Source organism: Dendrobates tinctorius, unplaced genomic scaffold, assembly GCF_039654945.1.
Source record: "Dendrobates tinctorius isolate UK_male_01 unplaced genomic scaffold, ASM3965494v1 ptg000079l, whole genome shotgun sequence".
NCBI classification, from domain to species: domain Eukaryota; kingdom Metazoa; phylum Chordata; class Amphibia; order Anura; family Dendrobatidae; genus Dendrobates; species Dendrobates tinctorius.
The window spans coordinates 9,814,255-9,832,945 of NW_027361747.1; the positions used below are offsets into that span (position 1 = coordinate 9,814,255).

The 18,691-nt window shown below is 42.6% G+C and overlaps 1 protein-coding gene across 6 annotated transcripts in view; it reads right to left on the minus strand.

Annotated features, from left to right (window-relative positions):
- Positions 1-18,691, minus strand: part of TEC (tec protein tyrosine kinase) — a 181,765-nt gene that overhangs the window by 74,412 nt on the left and 88,662 nt on the right. For all 6 annotated transcript variants that reach the window (XM_073583479.1, XM_073583476.1, XM_073583480.1 and 3 more), the window contains 4 exons: positions 17,046-17,174; positions 14,684-14,718; positions 12,616-12,806; positions 5,316-5,381 (listed from right to left, as the gene is read on the minus strand). In XM_073583479.1, coding sequence (XP_073439580.1) covers positions 5,316-5,381; positions 12,616-12,806; positions 14,684-14,718; positions 17,046-17,174 — 421 coding nt within the window. The remainder of the gene's footprint in view (positions 1-5,315; positions 5,382-12,615; positions 12,807-14,683; positions 14,719-17,045; positions 17,175-18,691) is intronic.

Genomic DNA, 18,691 nt, shown 5'->3' on the forward strand with positions numbered 1-18,691 from the left:
GGGGAAGAAGATGGGAGGGGGAATGATGGTGTGGAACAAGAGAATGTGGAGGAGCTGGTTATAGGGGAGCCCACTTTGCGGGACATTTATGAGCTGATCAGATCATGCAAAACTGCGATAACAACGTTAACTCACAGAGTGGATGGAACTATAGCAGAAGTTACTACAATAAAGGCAGACATGGGCAAAATGGATAAGAGAGTGGGAGAGGTGGAGGAGAGAGTGAGTGTGTTGGAAGACCATATCTCTAAAATGCAAAAGGCCCACACTCAGTGTTTGCAAAAATGTGCTGCTCTGATTAATAAGACTGATGATCTGGAGAATCGTTCACGGAGGAACAATGTAAGATTAGTGGGTATCCCTGAGAAGACTGAAGGAAATGACACTACAAAATTTATTGAAAAATGGCTCCAGGACAAGATAGGTGGTGATAACCTGTCTAAAGATGTTTGTGGTGGAAAGGGCTCATCGAGTTCCTATGAAACCCCTTCCGATGGGATCCCCCCCTCGTACGGTCCTTGCCAAGATCCTGAACTATAGAGATAGAGATGCCATATTGAGGTGTGCGCGTACGGCTGAAGACATGTGTATTAATGGCCAGAAGATCTCTATTTACCCAGACTATTCGGCTGAGGTACAAAAACAGAGGATGAGCTATGGAGGGGTTAAAAGGAGACTGAGAGATTTGAAATTGGTGTATTCTACTCTCTACCCAGCGAAATTGAGAGTTGTAGCACTGGGGACGGTTCATTTTTTCCCAACACCAGAAGACGCCACTAAGTGGCTGGACTTAAATCAGCAGAAGCTCTCGGCTAATAAAGAAAGAGGGAAGTGAAGGGATGAGGCCGGAAGTGAAGAAGTTGCTGCCATATTGCTGCCATTGGACTTTGAGTTCACAAGTTATCGTGGTTTCCGGAGGACTTATTGTCAAAATGTTGTTTTATATGTGGAGGGGCTGGGGAGGTGTTTTAGTAACAGCGGATTAAGGTACTACGGAAGAGGTAGCTAGACGCTGGACTACCTACTCTCTGATAAGAGAGGTGAACGACAACAGCGGATTGTTATGGGTTACTGTGTTAAAGAATATGGGGGGGGGAGTTGGGAGGGTAGGTTTGGGGATTGTTGCGGGGAAATGAGACTTACAAATTGCTGGGAACAGTGTCCTATTTTCAGGGGTCGGGAATTGGTACTTGGGAGGTATCATGGTGAGAGACACAATTAAAGTCGTTAGCTGGAATATAAGAGGACTGTCGGAGGGGAACCGGAGAACGGCAATAATGGAATATATGAGAAAACGGGGCCCGGATGTCATCTGTCTCCAAGAGACGCATTTGCTTGCAGAAAAAGTAGATGTGCTAAAAAGAAGGTGGATAGGGAGGTCTTACCATTCTACGTACTCCTCGTATGCTAGGGGGGTATCGGTGTTGATTGGGGCGTCCACGCCCTTTGAAGAAATTGAGTGCCATATAGATAGGGATGGGCAATATGTTCTATTATTCTGTAAACTCTATGGGCAGTCACTGTGTCTTGCGGCTGTTTATTTCCCACCCCCATATTCCGGGAAAAAGGTACAAGAAATATTTGAATTGTATAAAAGGGCTATGGGGTTTCCCATGTTAATCATTGGAGATGTCAATAATATGATGGATGAAGGGTGGGATAGACATAAGAAAGATTCAAGCAAAGGTATTAAAAAACTGTAGAAGTTTGGGAATTATATGACGGAGATGGGGATGGTGGACCTCTGGAGGGTGAGGAATGAGAGCGTGGTTTGTTACTCCTGTTATTCGGCAACTTATGGGTCCCTCTCCAGGATTGACCTGGCACTGGGAAATGATTTAATGACGCGTATGATTTGTGGTATTGAATATCTGCCGAGGGTGATTTCAGACCATAGGCCTATAGAGCTCTTGATTAGACGGGCAGATGGGAGGCATAGCAAGGGAGTGGGATGGAAATTGCACCCCTTGTGGCTTGAACATATTGATATGGATATCATTAAGAAGGAAATCACAGAGTACTGGCAGTTTAATGAGGGAAGTGTGGAGGGAAGTGTGGAGGGGCGGGTGGTGTGGAGGGGCGGGTGGTGTGGGACACAATGAAAGCTTTTCTGAGGGGTATTCTTTTTAGGGAAATTTCTAGATGTAAATCTAAGACTAGGTTGGAAGATAAGGAGATCATAGAGGATTTGGAAAGAGCAGAAAGGGATATGGTGTCGGACCCATCAGAGATAACTAAATGTAGTTTAAAAGAAGCTCAGGAAGCGGTTAATAAGCTATATATAAAAAAGGTGGAGAGAAAAAGAGCTTTTCAGAAAGTACAGTTTTTTGAGGATGGGGAAAGAGTGGGACACTTACTTTCGGTGGTAGCTGCTGCACAGAGGGAATCGGGGTATGTATACAAACTAAGAACGGGAGAGGGGAATGTATTGACGGAAGTAGAGGATATTTTAGGGGAATTTAAAAGTTTTTATGAGCAGCTGTATACGTCAGGGGTGGGAGATATAATGGGGAATATTGAAAGTTTCCTGGGTAAGGCGAAACTGCCTAGGATTGGGGACGATGATAGGGGAAGGTTGGAGGAACCTATAACGGAGGAGGAGATTAGATCTGCTATTATGTCAATGGCTAATAACAAGGCTCCTGGGGCTGATGGACTACCGGTTGAGATATATAAGAATTTAATGGACATCTCGGTGGCCAAATTAAAAAAAGTTTTTGAGGAGGCGTTAAGGGTGGGAGAGCTGCCGGTCTCCATGAGAGAGGCGATAATAGTAGTCATTTTAAAGGAAGGAAAGGACCCAGAATTGGCGGAATCGTATAGGCCAGTTTCATTGTTGTCGGCGGACGTTAAGATTTTGGCTAAGGTTTTGGCCAGCCGGTTGGCAGGTGTGGTTCAGGGTTTGGTGCATTCAGATCAGTCGGGCTTTATGCCAAATAAGTCTACAGCGATAAATCTACGTAGATTATTCTTGAATTTGTAGGTGCCGTCGGATAATGAAGGGAATAGAATTGTAGTCTCATTGGATGCGCGTAAGGCATTTGATAGTGTTGAATGGTGCTATCTTTGGGAAGTGTTGAGATCTTTTGGTTTTGGACCTATCTTTGTCTCGTGGGTGAAGTTGTTGTATTTTTCTCCGACTGCTAGGGTGAAAGTTAATGGGGAGGTTTCTGGAAGTTTTGGTTTACATAGGGGGACTAGGCAGGGGTGTCCACTATCGCCGCTACTTTTTGCGCTGGCAGTGGAGCCCCTGGCGCAGACAATCAGGAATTCGACTTTGGTTAAGGGGTTTCGGTATGGTATGATAGAGGAGAAAATAGCCTTATACGCAGATGACATACTATTATTTTTAGAAAATTCTGGAGAGGCCTTAGAGGGGGTGATGAATATTCTTGGGGCATTTGGGGAAGTTTCGGGTCTGGAGATCAATTGGGCAAAGTCAAATATTTTGCTGGTAGATGAGGGGGGTGGGGAGATTCCGACGACACTGGAGGGTAGTAGGTTGCCGGTGGTTCAGCGGTTCAAATATCTGGGAGTTCAGGTGGCCTTTCCTCTTTCGAGTTATATTGATTTAAATCTGTCCCCATTACTGGACAAATTTAGGAAGAAAGTAGGGGGGTGGTGTAGGTTGTGCCTCTCTGTGGTGGGTAGGATAAACCTGGCTAAAATGATTCTTATGCCTCAATTGTTATATATATTACATAACTCCCCTGTGTGGCTGCCCAGAAGGTGGTTTCGTACCATTAACTCTATATTTCGAGACCTGGTATGGGGGAAAAAACAGCCGAGAATCAGGCTGGAACTCATGCAGAGGCCTAAGGATGGGGGGGATTGGCTCTTCGGAATCCCTGGATTTATTTTTTGGCGGCACAGGGTCAGCAGTTAAGAGGATGGAGAGAGGAGAAAGGATTGGGTTCGGTTCAAAGGATTATGGTTTGGTTGGTGGGAAGGGACCCATTGGTTCAAGGTCTGGAGGCAGGGAATTTTGGGAAGCTTGGTGGGACCTATCCTACTTTGATGCTAATCCACAGAGTGTGGGAGGCAATTAAAAGGACAAGAGAAGTGGGAGCATTAACAAATCTCTCCCCAATTTGGAACAATGAAGTACTGCCTGAATTTGTTAAAATGGGGGAATTTAAAAATTGGATATCACTAGGTATACTATATGTGGATCAGATACAGGACGAACGGGGGTTATTGTCCTTTGAGATACTGCGGGGGAGGTATGGGTTGCGGGAGAGCAGCAGGTTTCAATATGGACAGCTGAGACATGCCTATCAGGCGCAGAGTAAAAAGGTTAATATGAAAATATGTAGAGATATTCTGGTGGACTACGTATGTGCGGAGGGTGGAACGAAGGGGGTAGTTTCAAATATTTACAGGGATTTGCTGCATACCTTTCTTAATAGATTTCCCATTAAAGCAAAAGAGAAATGGGAGGAAGAGGTGGGAAGGATAGAGGAGGATACATGGGAAGATATCATGGGATATATTCCTCAGTTATCATTAAGTGAGCCGGGTAGACTTTCACAATATTATGTACTTCACAGAGTATATAGAACTCCAGATAGGCTTTATAGGGCAGGGTTGAGACAGACCTCTGAATGTCCTAGGTGTCGGTCTGAGGGAGCGGGAATTCTGCATATGTTATGGCAATGTACGAGACTGAATGCATACTGGTTGGAGGTGGGAGAAGCAATTGGGAAATCGTATGGATGTACAATCACATGGGATCCTGTGGTATGCATTTTGGGGTATGTAGAGGAGATCCAAGTCCAAAATCATCACAAACTGGCCATAGCTAGATTACTATATGTTGCACGTAAATTGATTGCCAGACATTGGTTGAGTGGAGAGCCGCCGACTCTGGGGGAATTTTATAGACAGTCTGATGTAGTTGTTAAAATGGAGAAGGATATTTATAAGAAAAGGAAAAGTGTGAAATCTTTTGAATCACTTTGGAAACCATGGGTGGAGAGAAACTGATTCCGGAGGGATGCTGTTTACATGTGTAAGCAATGGATGCTAATGTCTCATTATTGGTTATTGAGGATTTAAGGGAGGGGGGGTGGAGGGAGGGAAATGGGGGATTGGTTTTATAATGTCTGTAAATATGTCTATGCTCCTGTTTGGACACAATTGTGTGCAATTTCATTCTGAATCTTATTAATAAATATTATCTGATTTAAAAAAAAAAAGAAACTTCTTGTATCCTAATAACATGGCCATTTTTGATAAAAATAAAATCCTGGACCGTTGTGAGCTATTAGATTAGTGGCCCATGCCAGTAGACATGTTCTGCCAACAATACTTACGGATACTGGTCTAAGTTGTCTTGCTTCTTTTCAGTCACATAGTTGCTAGGAATATAACCTTCGTATCTAAATCAGCAGAAAAAAAAACGGTTACAGGAAGAAATATTCTTTCAACAGCTGGAAAATATGCAAATAATGACTTGTAGAACACGTAGAGGTAAAATGTTGATTAGTCATATCCTAGCTATGTGGTTTGTGCCATTAATCCCATTTCACAAATGATAAGTATCGCTCATGTATTACTGTAAATAGATTTGCTTTAAAAATATAAATTTTCCATTATATAAATGATTGAAGCAAGCCGTGGGCTGATGGCCGCGTTTAATATGCGACAAGGAGGAAGTGAAGACAATGGTCCCCTATATTAACAGAAAGACAATTGTTATGTTGCTTTCTGGAGTGGAGCGAGTGCACATAGTGGTGATGTTACAGATCAGCGCACTCTTAAATACAACGGTGGATGTGTCCTTCTGTCTGAAGCCGGGATGGACGGAGTCCACACAGTGTGGGGCTGGAGTCAGCACGTGCGCATACCACACTGCTGCATCTTTTTATTGAAGACACTGCGTATGTAAATTTGCAGACACAGTGTCTTCAACAAAATGGCGCCGGATATCGCAGGATGTGCACCGATGCTGATGACTGACCATAGTCACATAGAGCATCAAATGACCAAGGCACCGGATAGTGCAGTATGCGCACATGCTGACTCCGGTGCCATTTTATTGAAGAATTGTACTACAACATCAACATAGCAGTGCACACATGCCAGCTGTTACCATTATCCTTATGGCTGGCGCATACGTACTGCTATGTTGACATTGTAGTACAATTCTTCATTAAAATGACAATGGAGTCAGCATGCGCACATTCTGCACTATCTGGCGCCCTAGTCATTTGATGCTCTATGACTCTGGTCTGTCAGCAGCATTGGTATGGCACTCCAGAAAATAAAAACAGGTGTTTCCTAAAATATGAGTACGATGGTGATCGCCTGCACATTCCCCCGTGTGTGCGGCCGATTGCGATGACGTAATATTCCGTACCTGGTCAGATAGGCCAAGGTCACATGCACGGAATATTACGTCTGATGTCAGAAAGGGGTTAATTCATGAATGGCCTCACAAATAGCCAAGAAGACCTGTGATTAGCTAACCAGTGTGATCTTCTAATCCCAGACGCACCATAAGTGCCAGTAGAGTGCAGAACATTCATGACACTACCAGACTGTTGCTACTCCTCTGTACTCCGCACTGTATCCCCTACCAGTCTCCAGCCTTCTTCTTATTCCAGTGGGTACTGTCAGGTGACCACTGTAACCAATCAACAGCCCTGAGGGGCTGCAGAATTCATATTCTGTCCAAGCTGGAAGAAACCCTCACTCTTTTGATTCGGATGAAATATGAAGACTGCACCAATCAGCGGTTACGTTAGCCATCCCACAGAGATAGGAAAGTGGAGACACAGTAAGGAGAAGTGGCGCTGGTCAGATCATTTTCCAACCCCTATGGGCCCATGTAGAATATGTTTTCAAGTAGAAGACATCCCCTTCAATTGGACGAAAAGTACATATTCTGCCTTTGTTTGACTTTCTAGCCAATTCTTATCACTATGAGTGTCAATGTATAAATGCACAACTTTGTGTAGTGGGGATGTTTCCATCATTTCTGTTGACTGAGATCATTGTGTGGTTTGTGCTTGGTCATATAATGTAACTGTCAGGACCTTTTTTTTGGTGAATTTGTCATTTTCGGTATAATCTTACTTTCAATTGCACCTGTTCTTCGCCCGGGTGGCAAGCATTTTTGTTGGTATATTTATACAGTGTCTTGAATAAAATGGCGCTGGAGTTCGCATTATGCGCACGCGCTGACTACGGTGTCATTTAATTGAAGTAATGTACTACAACAAAAAAACGGAAGAGGACTTTTGGGGTCCAATTTCTCCTGTTACCCTTGGGATTATAAAAAATTTGGATCTGAAGTAAATTTTCTGTGAAAATAAGTTAAATGTTCATTTTTTTTAAACATTCCAAAAATTCCTAAAACTTAAACTTATTGAATGTGGTTTTGAGCACCTTGAGGGGTGCAGTTTTTAGAATGGTGTCACTTTTGGGTATTTTCTATCATATAAATCCCGCAAAGTGACTTCAAATGTGATGTGGTCCCTAAAAAAATGGTGTTGTAAAAATGAGAAGTTGCTGGTCAACTTTTTATCCCTTATAACTTCCTAACAAAAGAAAATTGGCTCCAATATTGTGCTGGTGTAAAGTAAACATGTGGGAAATGTTACTTATTAAGTTTTTTGTGTGCCGTATCGCTGTGATTTAAGGGCATGAAAATTCAAAGTAGGAAAATTGTGACATTTTCAAAATTCTCGCCAAATTTCCATTTTTTTCACAAATAAACGCAAGTTATATGAATGAAATTTTACCACTAACATGAAGTACAATATGTCACGAGAAAACAATGTCAGAATCACCGGGATCCATGGAAGCGTTCCAGAGCTATTACCTCATAAAGGGACAGTGGTCAGAATTGTAAATATTGGCCCCGTCATTAACACGCAAACCACCCTTGGGGGTAAAGGGGTTAAATAGGTTTATGTTTTTTTTGTGGTGTGGAAGGGGTTAAGAATTCCTTGATGTTTAACCCCTTCATGACAGAACCCTTTTTTATTTTTGCATTTCTGTTTTTCGCTCCCCTTCTTCCCAGAGCCATAACTTTTTTATTTTTGCCTCATTATGGACATGTAAGAATTTGACAGCGGCATTTAACGGGCTAATAGCCTCGGGTGGATCACGAGTCCATCTGCCGCTGTTCTGGGCACATGTCAGCTGATATGTGCCAGGAAAGATGTGGGCTCACTGCCGGAGCCCACATCAAAGGGGGGGGGGACACAACATGCGCAGTACATGTACGGCGTATGTCGTGAAGGAGTTAAACTCTTTCCATTGGCTCCAGTGTCAGCTGTGACTTACTGGGACTACTATTTCACTCCTCTCCTAACTTCCTCCCATGCCCACTATAGAGTTTATAGAGGCTCCAGGAGCAGCTGTTGTGTTCCTTTTGATACCTGTGGAGTTCCATTTGTCTGTGTGTTTTCGCCTGTCTGCCTCATATCCTATGTTGTCTTGTAATAGAAGACTAGTGTCTTGCTATCCTTCACACTATCCAGGGCAAAACCCAGGGTCAGACAAGACGTGAGGGGAAATGGGGGAAGGACCCGTCTAGGGCAACAGGGAGTGTAGTGTTATGAATGGGTCACCGAGGAGGATAGCGGCCCAGGCTAAGCCACAGAAAACCAGAGAGGTTGGTAATTAAGCGGATTGCAGACCCCTGATCCTGTCCACACAACTAGCAGTAGCCGTGGAGCGTAAGTACGATGTTCCTAGATGCCTCGGCACAGCCGGAGAGCTAACTAAGCCTAAAGCAAGAAAGGGGAAATCTAAACTGCCCCGGAGCAAACCCCAAAGGAATAGATAGCCCCCAAACATATATTGTCTGTGAGACAAGATGAAAACACAAACGCAGGCAGAAAAATAGACTGAGCAAACGATGGGGCCCACACTGACTAGACAGGACAGGAAAGGAAAGACACTGTCTGCAATCACGCAAAAAACCCTGCAAAAAGTCCAACACGTCTGATGCACAAAAAATACAGAAGTCGCACGACTTCGCCCCTACTATATCAGAACTCTAGTATATTCTGAAAGCAAAAAGAGACCAATATAACATGAGACAAAACAAACTGGCACAAGCAGTAACATATGGGCGGTGATTCAGCATAGCCCCAGCCGGAGCTGGCTGACCCGCACAAAGCAGAGAGACAAAACCAGATCAAATGCAAACAGAATAGCAAATGAACCACTTAGCTGAACCATGCAGGGGAAGAGCAGGAGACATCAGACCTCAGAAGGCACAGGAAGAAAATCACCAGCAGGGATAGAGGGAGTCAGCTGTCTTAAATCCCAATCAGAAACCCCAGATCTCCAATCGTCTTCCTCATTATCAGGTGGCAAGCCTCTGTCAATCAGATCAGCTCCACTACCTCCAGTAACCACCAGAGGGAGCCCAGAAAGAGAACTCGCAACCCCTCTATCAATCTGACCAGCTCCACTACCTTCAGTAGAAGGGAAGCCAGAGAGAGAATTCTCAACAGTGTAGGGTTCTGCATAAGGTGAGTATTGAGGGGTCAAGATCTACTCCCTCTCCCTATCGCAAGGGCTCCCCTATACTTGTTTCCCCACATCTCCTTTTGTTTCGTCGCACACATGGTATCACTATACCCTGGTGTGACAGGTAGACGTGTATTGTCTTTTCATTTTGTTTTTTTTTTTCACACTATCCTGGCTCTATTTAGATTGTGCTTTAAAATAGTATAAAACCTCTTTAAAGAGGACCTACCGGCTTCTATGAAATGTCTGATTTCTTAAAAATCTTGTAGAAAATGGCATCCAGAATTGATATTTAAAGGTGAATACAACTCTGAATTGTGCCACTTCTTCATATAAATGTACTAATACATTGACAACTGGGTGTTTCCATTCATCTTATCAGAGGGGTGTGTTCATGCACAACCTGATCAGGCAATGTCAGACTGCTGAGAGACACGCCCTCACCTGGTAACACCCAGATGACAATTTATTCATACATTTGTAGGAATAATAACAGAGGAGCAGCACAACACAGAGTCATAACACAAAATGCCAACAAATTGGTGTATTATGGAGTATATAATTCTTCAATAAAAGAGGAGCTGTCATTAGGCTATTTTCACATGTTGGCTATTTTCATATCTCGCATTTTTACAGGGTTTTTTTCAGGATTTTTTTTACAAAAACTAAATGCTGCATTTTAGAGCACCAGCAAAAGCTATGTGATCTCAGAAATCTCATTCACATGCTTGGGATTTCTTCCTGACTGAATTGGAAAACTTAAGCATTTTTGAAATACACAGCAAGTCAATTCTTTCAGCGTTTTTGTGGCATCTGGTAACCCTCAGAAATCAATGAGAATGTGCATGTCACGGGTGTGTCAGATGCAACAGACTGTCGCTCTGCATCTAGCTGCAGAAGTTCTCTGCATTGCAGACACCTCCTTACTCCTTCTGACTCTTGGAACCAGCGGCAACCTCCCTACGGCTCTAGTTTACACACCTGGACCTGGGTGTTTATAAATCCCCAGTCTGCTGCAGAGAGTCGCCGGTGATATTTACATTTATTTAGTCGTTACGGCCCTCCAAAGAAGCCTAGGTGAAACGTGCGTAGGGGCTGGCAGTCCGCTGACAAAACTCTGACCGATATGGGTGAGGATCAATCTTGAGACAGCCACTATACTATTTGCCTCTTAAAGGCTTATAGACATTATACCGGGTGAGTCATAAAGGACGGATGTATTTGAAGTGGCTATAACTCACCACCAGGTGGAGGTAGAGATGTGCGGGAGGCGGGGTTATGTTTGTGAGGTGAAAGCATTGTTTTTATTTTAGTTTCAGTTTAAGCTATGGTGCCGTGGACGATAGAACATCGCGTTTTTGCGTACGACAGTTTTGTCAAGAATAATGAGTGTATCACAGCCGTTCAGCGTGAGTTTCGGCGTCATTTCAATATTCACAGAAATCAAGCTGTTCCCGCTCGTAACACTATCCTACGTTGGGTTGAAGCACTCCGTACACGAGGTACACTAATGAACAAACGACCACCGGGGGCTCCACGAACGGCACGTACCCCTGAAAATGTGGAACGCGTCAGGCAAGCCATGCTGCGTAGTCCGAGTCGATCTGCTCGGAAACATTCTTTAGAACTTGCCCTCAGTAATCGTACAGTAAGGCGTATTTTGCATTTAGACCTGCATTTCCACCCCTATAAATTGGCCATTGTGCAACAGTTGGAGCGCGGGGATTACGCAGCGCGACTGAAGTTCGCACATGAGATGGAAGCAATTATTGAGCAAAACGACAACCTTATTTTATTCATGAGTGATGAAGCTCATTTCCATGTCAATGGCATGGTTAATCAGCAGAACTGCCGTTATTGGGCCTATGAAAATCCGAAAGAATTACATGAACGACCGCTGCACAGCCCTAAGGTAACGGTGTGGTGCGCTATAGGCAAATATGGCGTGATCGGTCCGTACTTTTTCGAAGGCGATAATGGCAATACTGTTACCGTGAACTCACAACGTTATATCGCCATGATAAATAACTTCTTTGTTCCTGAGTTACGACGGCAACATATCCCCATCTCTAGTGTGTGGTTTCAACAAGATGGGGCAACGGCCCACACAGCCGGAGCAACAATGAACGTTCTTCGCCCTCTCTTCCCTGGTCGCATCATTTCCAGGTTTGGCGATATTAATTGGCCTCCTAGGTCCCCAGACCTGTCCATGTGCGATTATTACTTATGGGGTCACCTCAAATCACGTGTATACAAGCTTAAGCCTCGATCATTACAAGAACTGAAGGAAGCTATTCGAGTGGAAGTTGCCCAAATCGACAGAGTTGTGTTGGAACGTGTTGATGCCAACTTCCAAGAACGCCTTTGGAAATGCATCACTGATAATGGCCACCACATGGCAGATGTTGTTTTCCACACTTGAATTTGTCAAATGCTATTAGTATACGTAACCAAATCTGTGAATACATTTATATTTAATAAATATTTAACGATTTTATGATTAGTTTAAAAACGTCCGTCCTTTATGACTCACCCGGTACATCAGGGCTTATTTCTCCAAGAACTGGATCCTACTGGTCATATACTCTTTAGTCTAGTGTTGTCGTCTAGACTATTTTTACTAGTGTCCTTCATGGTGATCATTCTTATAATAATCTTATGTTTACGTACATTCTATGATTTTTCGTTGTTGTCTATACTTGATGTCTATGACTAAATAAATACTTTTATATATACTTTAGGGACAGATTCTATGACTATGATTTTTCTAATTTTATCTATTTATGGACGTTTTCTGTCATGTTGGCAGATCTTAGTAAGCCATCTTTGACATGGTCAGATTTTGCACATTATTGAATATTGCTCTGACTTAAGTATTCATGATGAAAACCATGCAGCCTTATTCACAGACAGGAGGTACTACTCCCTCATTTTTTTAACTAGATAACTTTTGGCTATACAGACTTTCCCCTGACAAGACGGCAAGGTTCAGAGAACGCATTATAAGCCTGCTTTTCTTTCTCCTTGCACTTACTCTGGGTAATAACTGCACATGACCACTGCACCAGTACTGCGCTTTGTGACCCAGCACAGTTATATCAGACACATTGTGTGTTTTCTTACCCATGTTTATTTCTTGCTCTCCACCAATGCACGTCCTTCCTTTCTAAAATCATATATTCTTCCATTGCAACCAAGCGAAGGTCATGTGGCTCCACTGGATGGAAATCAAACAAAGCAACCACCATTTCCTCTTTGTGTTCATGATTATCCTCTATATTGTCTTCAGGAGGTGGTGGAAGTGGAGGACCTAGCTGGAAAAGGAAAGACAATAAGAACATAGTCATGCAGGAAGATAAAGGTACAACACAAAGTCACAACCCGATCCAGTTCTGTGCCGGTACAGTAAAACAAAGAAACATGCATAATAACCATCTGCACTGAATCCTGCCTCGGTATAAGGCTTTTTTATTATTTTTCATTCTTTTTTTTATCACATAAACAAAACAAACGCCATAAATCCTGTATGCAGTAGTTAATATCTACTGTGACAATAGATGGCATACTACTTATTTCAAGGGGTGTTCGCTCAGAAACGTCAAGGATTACTCCCAATAGATAATAATAACCTTAATAATAGCCTCAGATTTCTGCCCACTTGTAAGCATGTAAGCTCATGAGCTTTGCCGTATAGACTGGTGCAGAGTAATGAGAGCTCTATTGTATTACTAGAGGCTTGCAGTGTATAAAGTAATGTAGCAAAGTTATACACAAAATAAACAATTTATTTTCCTACACATATTGTGAGCGACTTGAAATGTGTAACAGTAATTAAAATGGAATCTGTCAGCAAGTTTTTGCTATGCAATCTGAGAGCAGCAATGTGTAGGTGCAGAGTCTCTGTGTTGTGATTTGTTACTTTGCTGTGTTTTGCTGCTTCAATAAAATCAGCATTTTGCTAGCAGGAAATCATCACTAGAGAGTTACACAAAGCAGAACATTCTGAGCTCTGCTACATCTGTAGCAGAGATCACAACTGCTGAACCCAGTAAACTAAGTGACACATGTCAGGAATCAGCATCGCTGTCCCTTCATCATGCTGCTGTCACATTACATAGAAAAACCTGCTGACAGATTTCCTTTAACATAGTAACAAAGTTTTGAAGGCTGAAGGAAGACCTTATGTCCATCTAGTTCAGCCTATTTTTAGTGCGGCTGTTCTGCATTGTTGATCCTGGGGAAGGCAAAAAACCCACAGAGTAGAAGCCAATTTTCTCCATAGGGAAAAAAATTCCTTCCCCTAAGCTGGGTCAACCATCTACCTATAATATTCTGTTATTCGTAACCTTCTATACTGTTACTCACAAGAAAAGCATCCATTCCTTTCTTAAATTCATTCAGTGAGTTGGCCATCACCACTTCCTCAGGAAGAGAATTCCAGAGCCTCACTGCTCTTACCGTGAAGAACCCTCTTCTATGCTGGTGCAGAAATTGTCTTTCCTCCAAACGAAGAGAATGCCCCCTTGTTCTTGTCACAGTCCTTGGTACAAACAGTTCATTGGAGAGATCTCTGTATTGCCCTCTGATATACTTGTACATATATATTAAGTCTCCCCTAAGTCTTCTCTTTTCTAGAGTAAATAGACCTAATTTTGATAACATTTCTGGGTATTGTAGTGAACCAACTCCATTTATCATTTTAGTAGCCCGCCTTTGAACCCTTTCAAGTTCAGTAATGTCTTTCTTGAGCATCGGCGTCCAAAATTGCACACAATACTCCAAGTGTGGTCTGACGAGTGATTTGTACAGAGGGAGAATTATGTTTTCATCTCGAGTCCCCAGACCTCTTCTAATGCATCCCATGACCCTATTTGCTTTGGTGGCAGTTGCCTGACACTGGGCATTCCAATTTAGCTTCTTATTGACCAAGATGCCCAAGTCTTTTTCCATGTCTGATTTCCCCAGCAGTTTCCCATTTAGTAAGTAATTGTAGCATCTGTTTCTCCTTCCCATGTGCATAACCTTACACTTATCTGTGTTAAACCTCATTTGCCATTTTTCAGCCCAATTCTCCAATTTACTCAAATCTGTCTGTAGTTGCAAACTGTCCTCCTTTGTGTTAACATCCTTACTTAGTTCAATCTATTAAAAAGTACAAGGTGTCATACAGCATATCTGCTGCTTCTCTTACCTCATCTGGCGTAGGAGGTGGGGGCTTCCTTGGAACTATAGAAAAGAAAATACATAGATTTATTTTTTGGGCTAAGGCCCTATATGCAGAGATAGTGGAGAAAATGTCCTACATAACATAATTTCAGGTTCTATACGAGACCCTTATGATATTATCCTCCTGTCAGTACTTCCCGGCCCAGTAAGGACAGCCAAGAATGGCTCCTTCAGACACTTAGAATAAACAGCTTAGAAAAATGTTGTGCTAAGATTTAGAATAAATTGTGCCAGTAAAAAGGTCACAAGTGAACCTTAAAAAGTGCAACATGCTAAACCTGTAGAAAGCTATAGAAAATCCAAGATTCCAAGGCACCAGAGAAAATAGGGATAAATCATAACCTTTATTTCATCCCTAAAAATCATATGGTGAAACACAATCGAAGCAGACTAGTGAAGCAATCCCTCGGCCCAAAAGGGCCCCTTCCAAGCCAGAAGCATATCAACAATTACATGGCTGTAATTTTGGGGATGGAATAAAGGTTATGATTTATTCCTATGTTATCTGGTGCCACGGAATCTTGGATTTTCTATGGCTTTGGACCTTGTGGTGAGGTCTAACCAAGTCAGTAAGGAACCACTAGTGGTGCATGAGAATCCCTCTTGGACTATAGAACGTTATCGCTGCCACATATATTACAGCTGGACGGGGTATCTCACATTAGCACTACAGCCAATCAGTAGCCGCTAGTCATCTTCAGCGTTCATCTTTCATTTGAGCTAAAGGGAAGTGTCAGTCAGCTGCATAACTCGGACGGGGATCACAGCGCAATGCTCGGACTGGCTGGCGGCTCTCCTGACCTGAGCATGACAGCATGTATTTCTATGTAGCTGTCGGGAGAATCGCCGGCCAGTCCCCTGATTGCGTTGCGATCCCTGTCCCAGTTATAAAGCCATCTGACCCTTTCCTTAAAATCACTAATGTAAATGCTACAAGAGACCAGCCAGGGACACAATACTAAGTATGATGGTGCGGTGCAAATAAGGGAGAGGAGTATCTTGTATGATGTCATGGTGCAAGTATGGGAGAGGAGTATCTTGTATGATGGCACGGTGCAAGTATGGGAGAGGAGTATCTTGTATGATTGCACGGTGCAAGTATGGGAGAGGAGTATCTTGTATGATGGCACAGTGCAAGTATGGGAGAGGAGTATCTTGTATGATGGCGCGGTGCAAGTATGGGAGAGGAGTATCTTGTATGTTGTCACGTTGCAAGTATGGGAGAGGAGTATCTTGTATGATGTCACGGTTAAGTATGGGAGAGGAGTATCTTGTATGATGGCACGGTGCAAGTATGGGAGAGGAGTATCTTGTATGATTGCACAGTGCAAGTATGGGAGAGGAGTATCTTGTATGATGGCACAGTGCAAGTATGGGAGAGGAGTATCTTGTATGATGGCACGGTGCAAGTATGGGAGAGGAGTATCTTGTATGATTGCACGGTGCAAGTATGGGAGAGGAGTATCTTGTATGATTGCACGGTGCAAGTATGGGAGAGGAGTATCTTGTATGATGGCACGGTGCAAGTATGGGAGAGGAGTATCTTGTATGATGGCACAGTGCAAGTATGGGAGTAGAGTTTCTTGTATCATGGCACGGTGCAAGTATGGGAGAGGAGTATCTTTTTTATTTCACTGAGTCTATTAGTAAGGGGTTTTCTAGGGGGGTTCAGCCCCTTTGAAGAAGACCTGATTCTTGCTGAAAAAATAAGTTAAGTCTTTTCCGTTTTGTGCTTTGCCACTCCATTGAAGATATATTCACATTTGTTGCTTTTGGAGAGCAGCAAGTGAAATATCAGCGTGAGAAATATAATATCTCCCAGCATCCTTGCTCAATTATGTGGCAGTTCCTCCGATTCTGCCACTCTTTTCTATTTTGCACCGCGTCACTCCACTGTAGAGATATTCATACTTATTGCTTTTGGAGCACAATATGTGAAATCTTTCCTGGCAGACCAACTAGACATTTCTTTACTGTTATCTCTTATCTCTGGGAGAGTGCGCTTTCACCATTCTCTCCCAGACGCTGCCAATCACAGATCAATTTTTTTGAACATATCCTCTTGAAAAGAGTAAGGTCTATAACTAATTCAGCAAGGACACTGGAAGACAGCATATTTCTCACACTTTTCCTGCAGTCTTTCAGTAGACAAATGCCTGTTCTATGTCATTCTGTGTACACACCAACATAAATGGTAGCTTGTATTCTGCTAACAGACATGGGAGGTAAGAGGGATACTTTTATTTATCTGCCCCTTTGTATTATTGGATTTAAAACTATAGGACAATGTGATGTAAGGAAGTAATAAAAAATTCTCTCCTACTTACAATCATTAAACAGATTATATTCTTCACATCCTGGAGCCAACTTGTCGGTTTGCCTGCAGCACTGAAACACACCATCTGCCCAAAACTGAGGATGGTACTTGGACAATGTATTGTTGTTATATTTTATTTCTATAGAGAAACAAGATAATCGTTGTTATGGAATAGTACCAAATGTTTAAAAAGGTTGTCCCACTACTGAAAACAAAGAATGCTGTATAATATTCATGACATCTGTCAGCAGGATTTCACCCCCCCCCCAAAAAAAAAGAAAAGATATTCAAATCCAGCAGTACCTTTACATGTTCCTCCATAACTGAGAAATCAGCAATTTAATTGATTGTTTAATGAAGGGCTATGGTAGGGTTAAGGGCTATGGTAGATCTGAAGCCTCCAGTCAAGTAGTAAAGTAGGAGGAGGTGGCATTATGCTAGGAATAGAGTGTCTGAGGCTTCAAATCTAAAGTCTCATTTCCATATTAAATCAAAGGCTGACTTCTCAGTAACAGAGGAATAGACTGGCAAGTTACAGTTTTTGCTGGACTTATCTTTGAAAGAGCCAGAAGTGCATAGAAATAGTTTATGGGTGAAATCCTGCTGACTGTTTACTGAAGGGCTGGAGTGCAGTACAATAATGAGTGTCTACAGGCAACAGTGAAGCATAGTGGAAGTGCCTTCTAAGTTTAGTGCTGCCTTTCAGCAAATGGTGTTGGGAGATTTGTCTTTGAAACTGAGAAATACAGGCAGATACTTTTCCATCATGAAGGCGTCTGCCTCCAAATTTATACTGCAACAGAGCAAACATACAGCAAATTAATTAAAAACAACTGTCTTCAGGGTATAGAAGAACACAGAGCCCAGGAAGTGATGATATGGCCCCTATAAATCCCTGATTGCAACATCAAGTCTGTCTGTAATTACATTAGTTCTCCAAGATGTTTGGAACAAACGTTTTCTTGGATTTTGTCTGTGAAGTGGCCCCAATGTGAACAAAATTTAACTTTTTTGCCATAATTCCAAAAGCCAACATTGTGCATCACCAAAAGAACATACTCATAGTGAAGTATGGTGGAGGCAGCATTATGCTTTGAGGTTGTTTTTCGGTAGCTGGAATTGGGGCCTTAATCAATGTTGGAGGGAATTATGAAGAATTCCAATTATCAGTCAATTTTGAAACAAAACCTTAAGGCCTCTGCTAAAAAGCTGCAACAAAGGGGGCACGAGGACGCACATCCAGTAGACGTTTGTGCAGGCGTAGGCGGGCCCCTCACCCACACGGGCCCCGTTGTGACCTTTGTGAATGCGATCGTCACGCCACTGAGCACTTGATTGAAAACTGACTAGCTGAATCCTTCTAAGCTCTATGTAAAAGGAGGTCAATTTTTCCTGTACGAGTCTTAAGTGACAGCAAAAGTCCCTGGCAGGGGAGGTAAGAGGGAGCAGCTGGGTCAGGAGCTGAAGAGGGTAATGATAAATAAAGGGAATAGAAACTTCCTGCTTCTACATAGAGCAGAGAAAAGAGAAGAATTAGCTGGGTAGAAAGGTAAAGTGAGCAACTGCATGGTATTTTAACAGGGGTGTGTACACTTTAGATACCCAATATACATGTGTGTGTATAAAAATAATCTTAAGTATCTTTCTTTACTACAC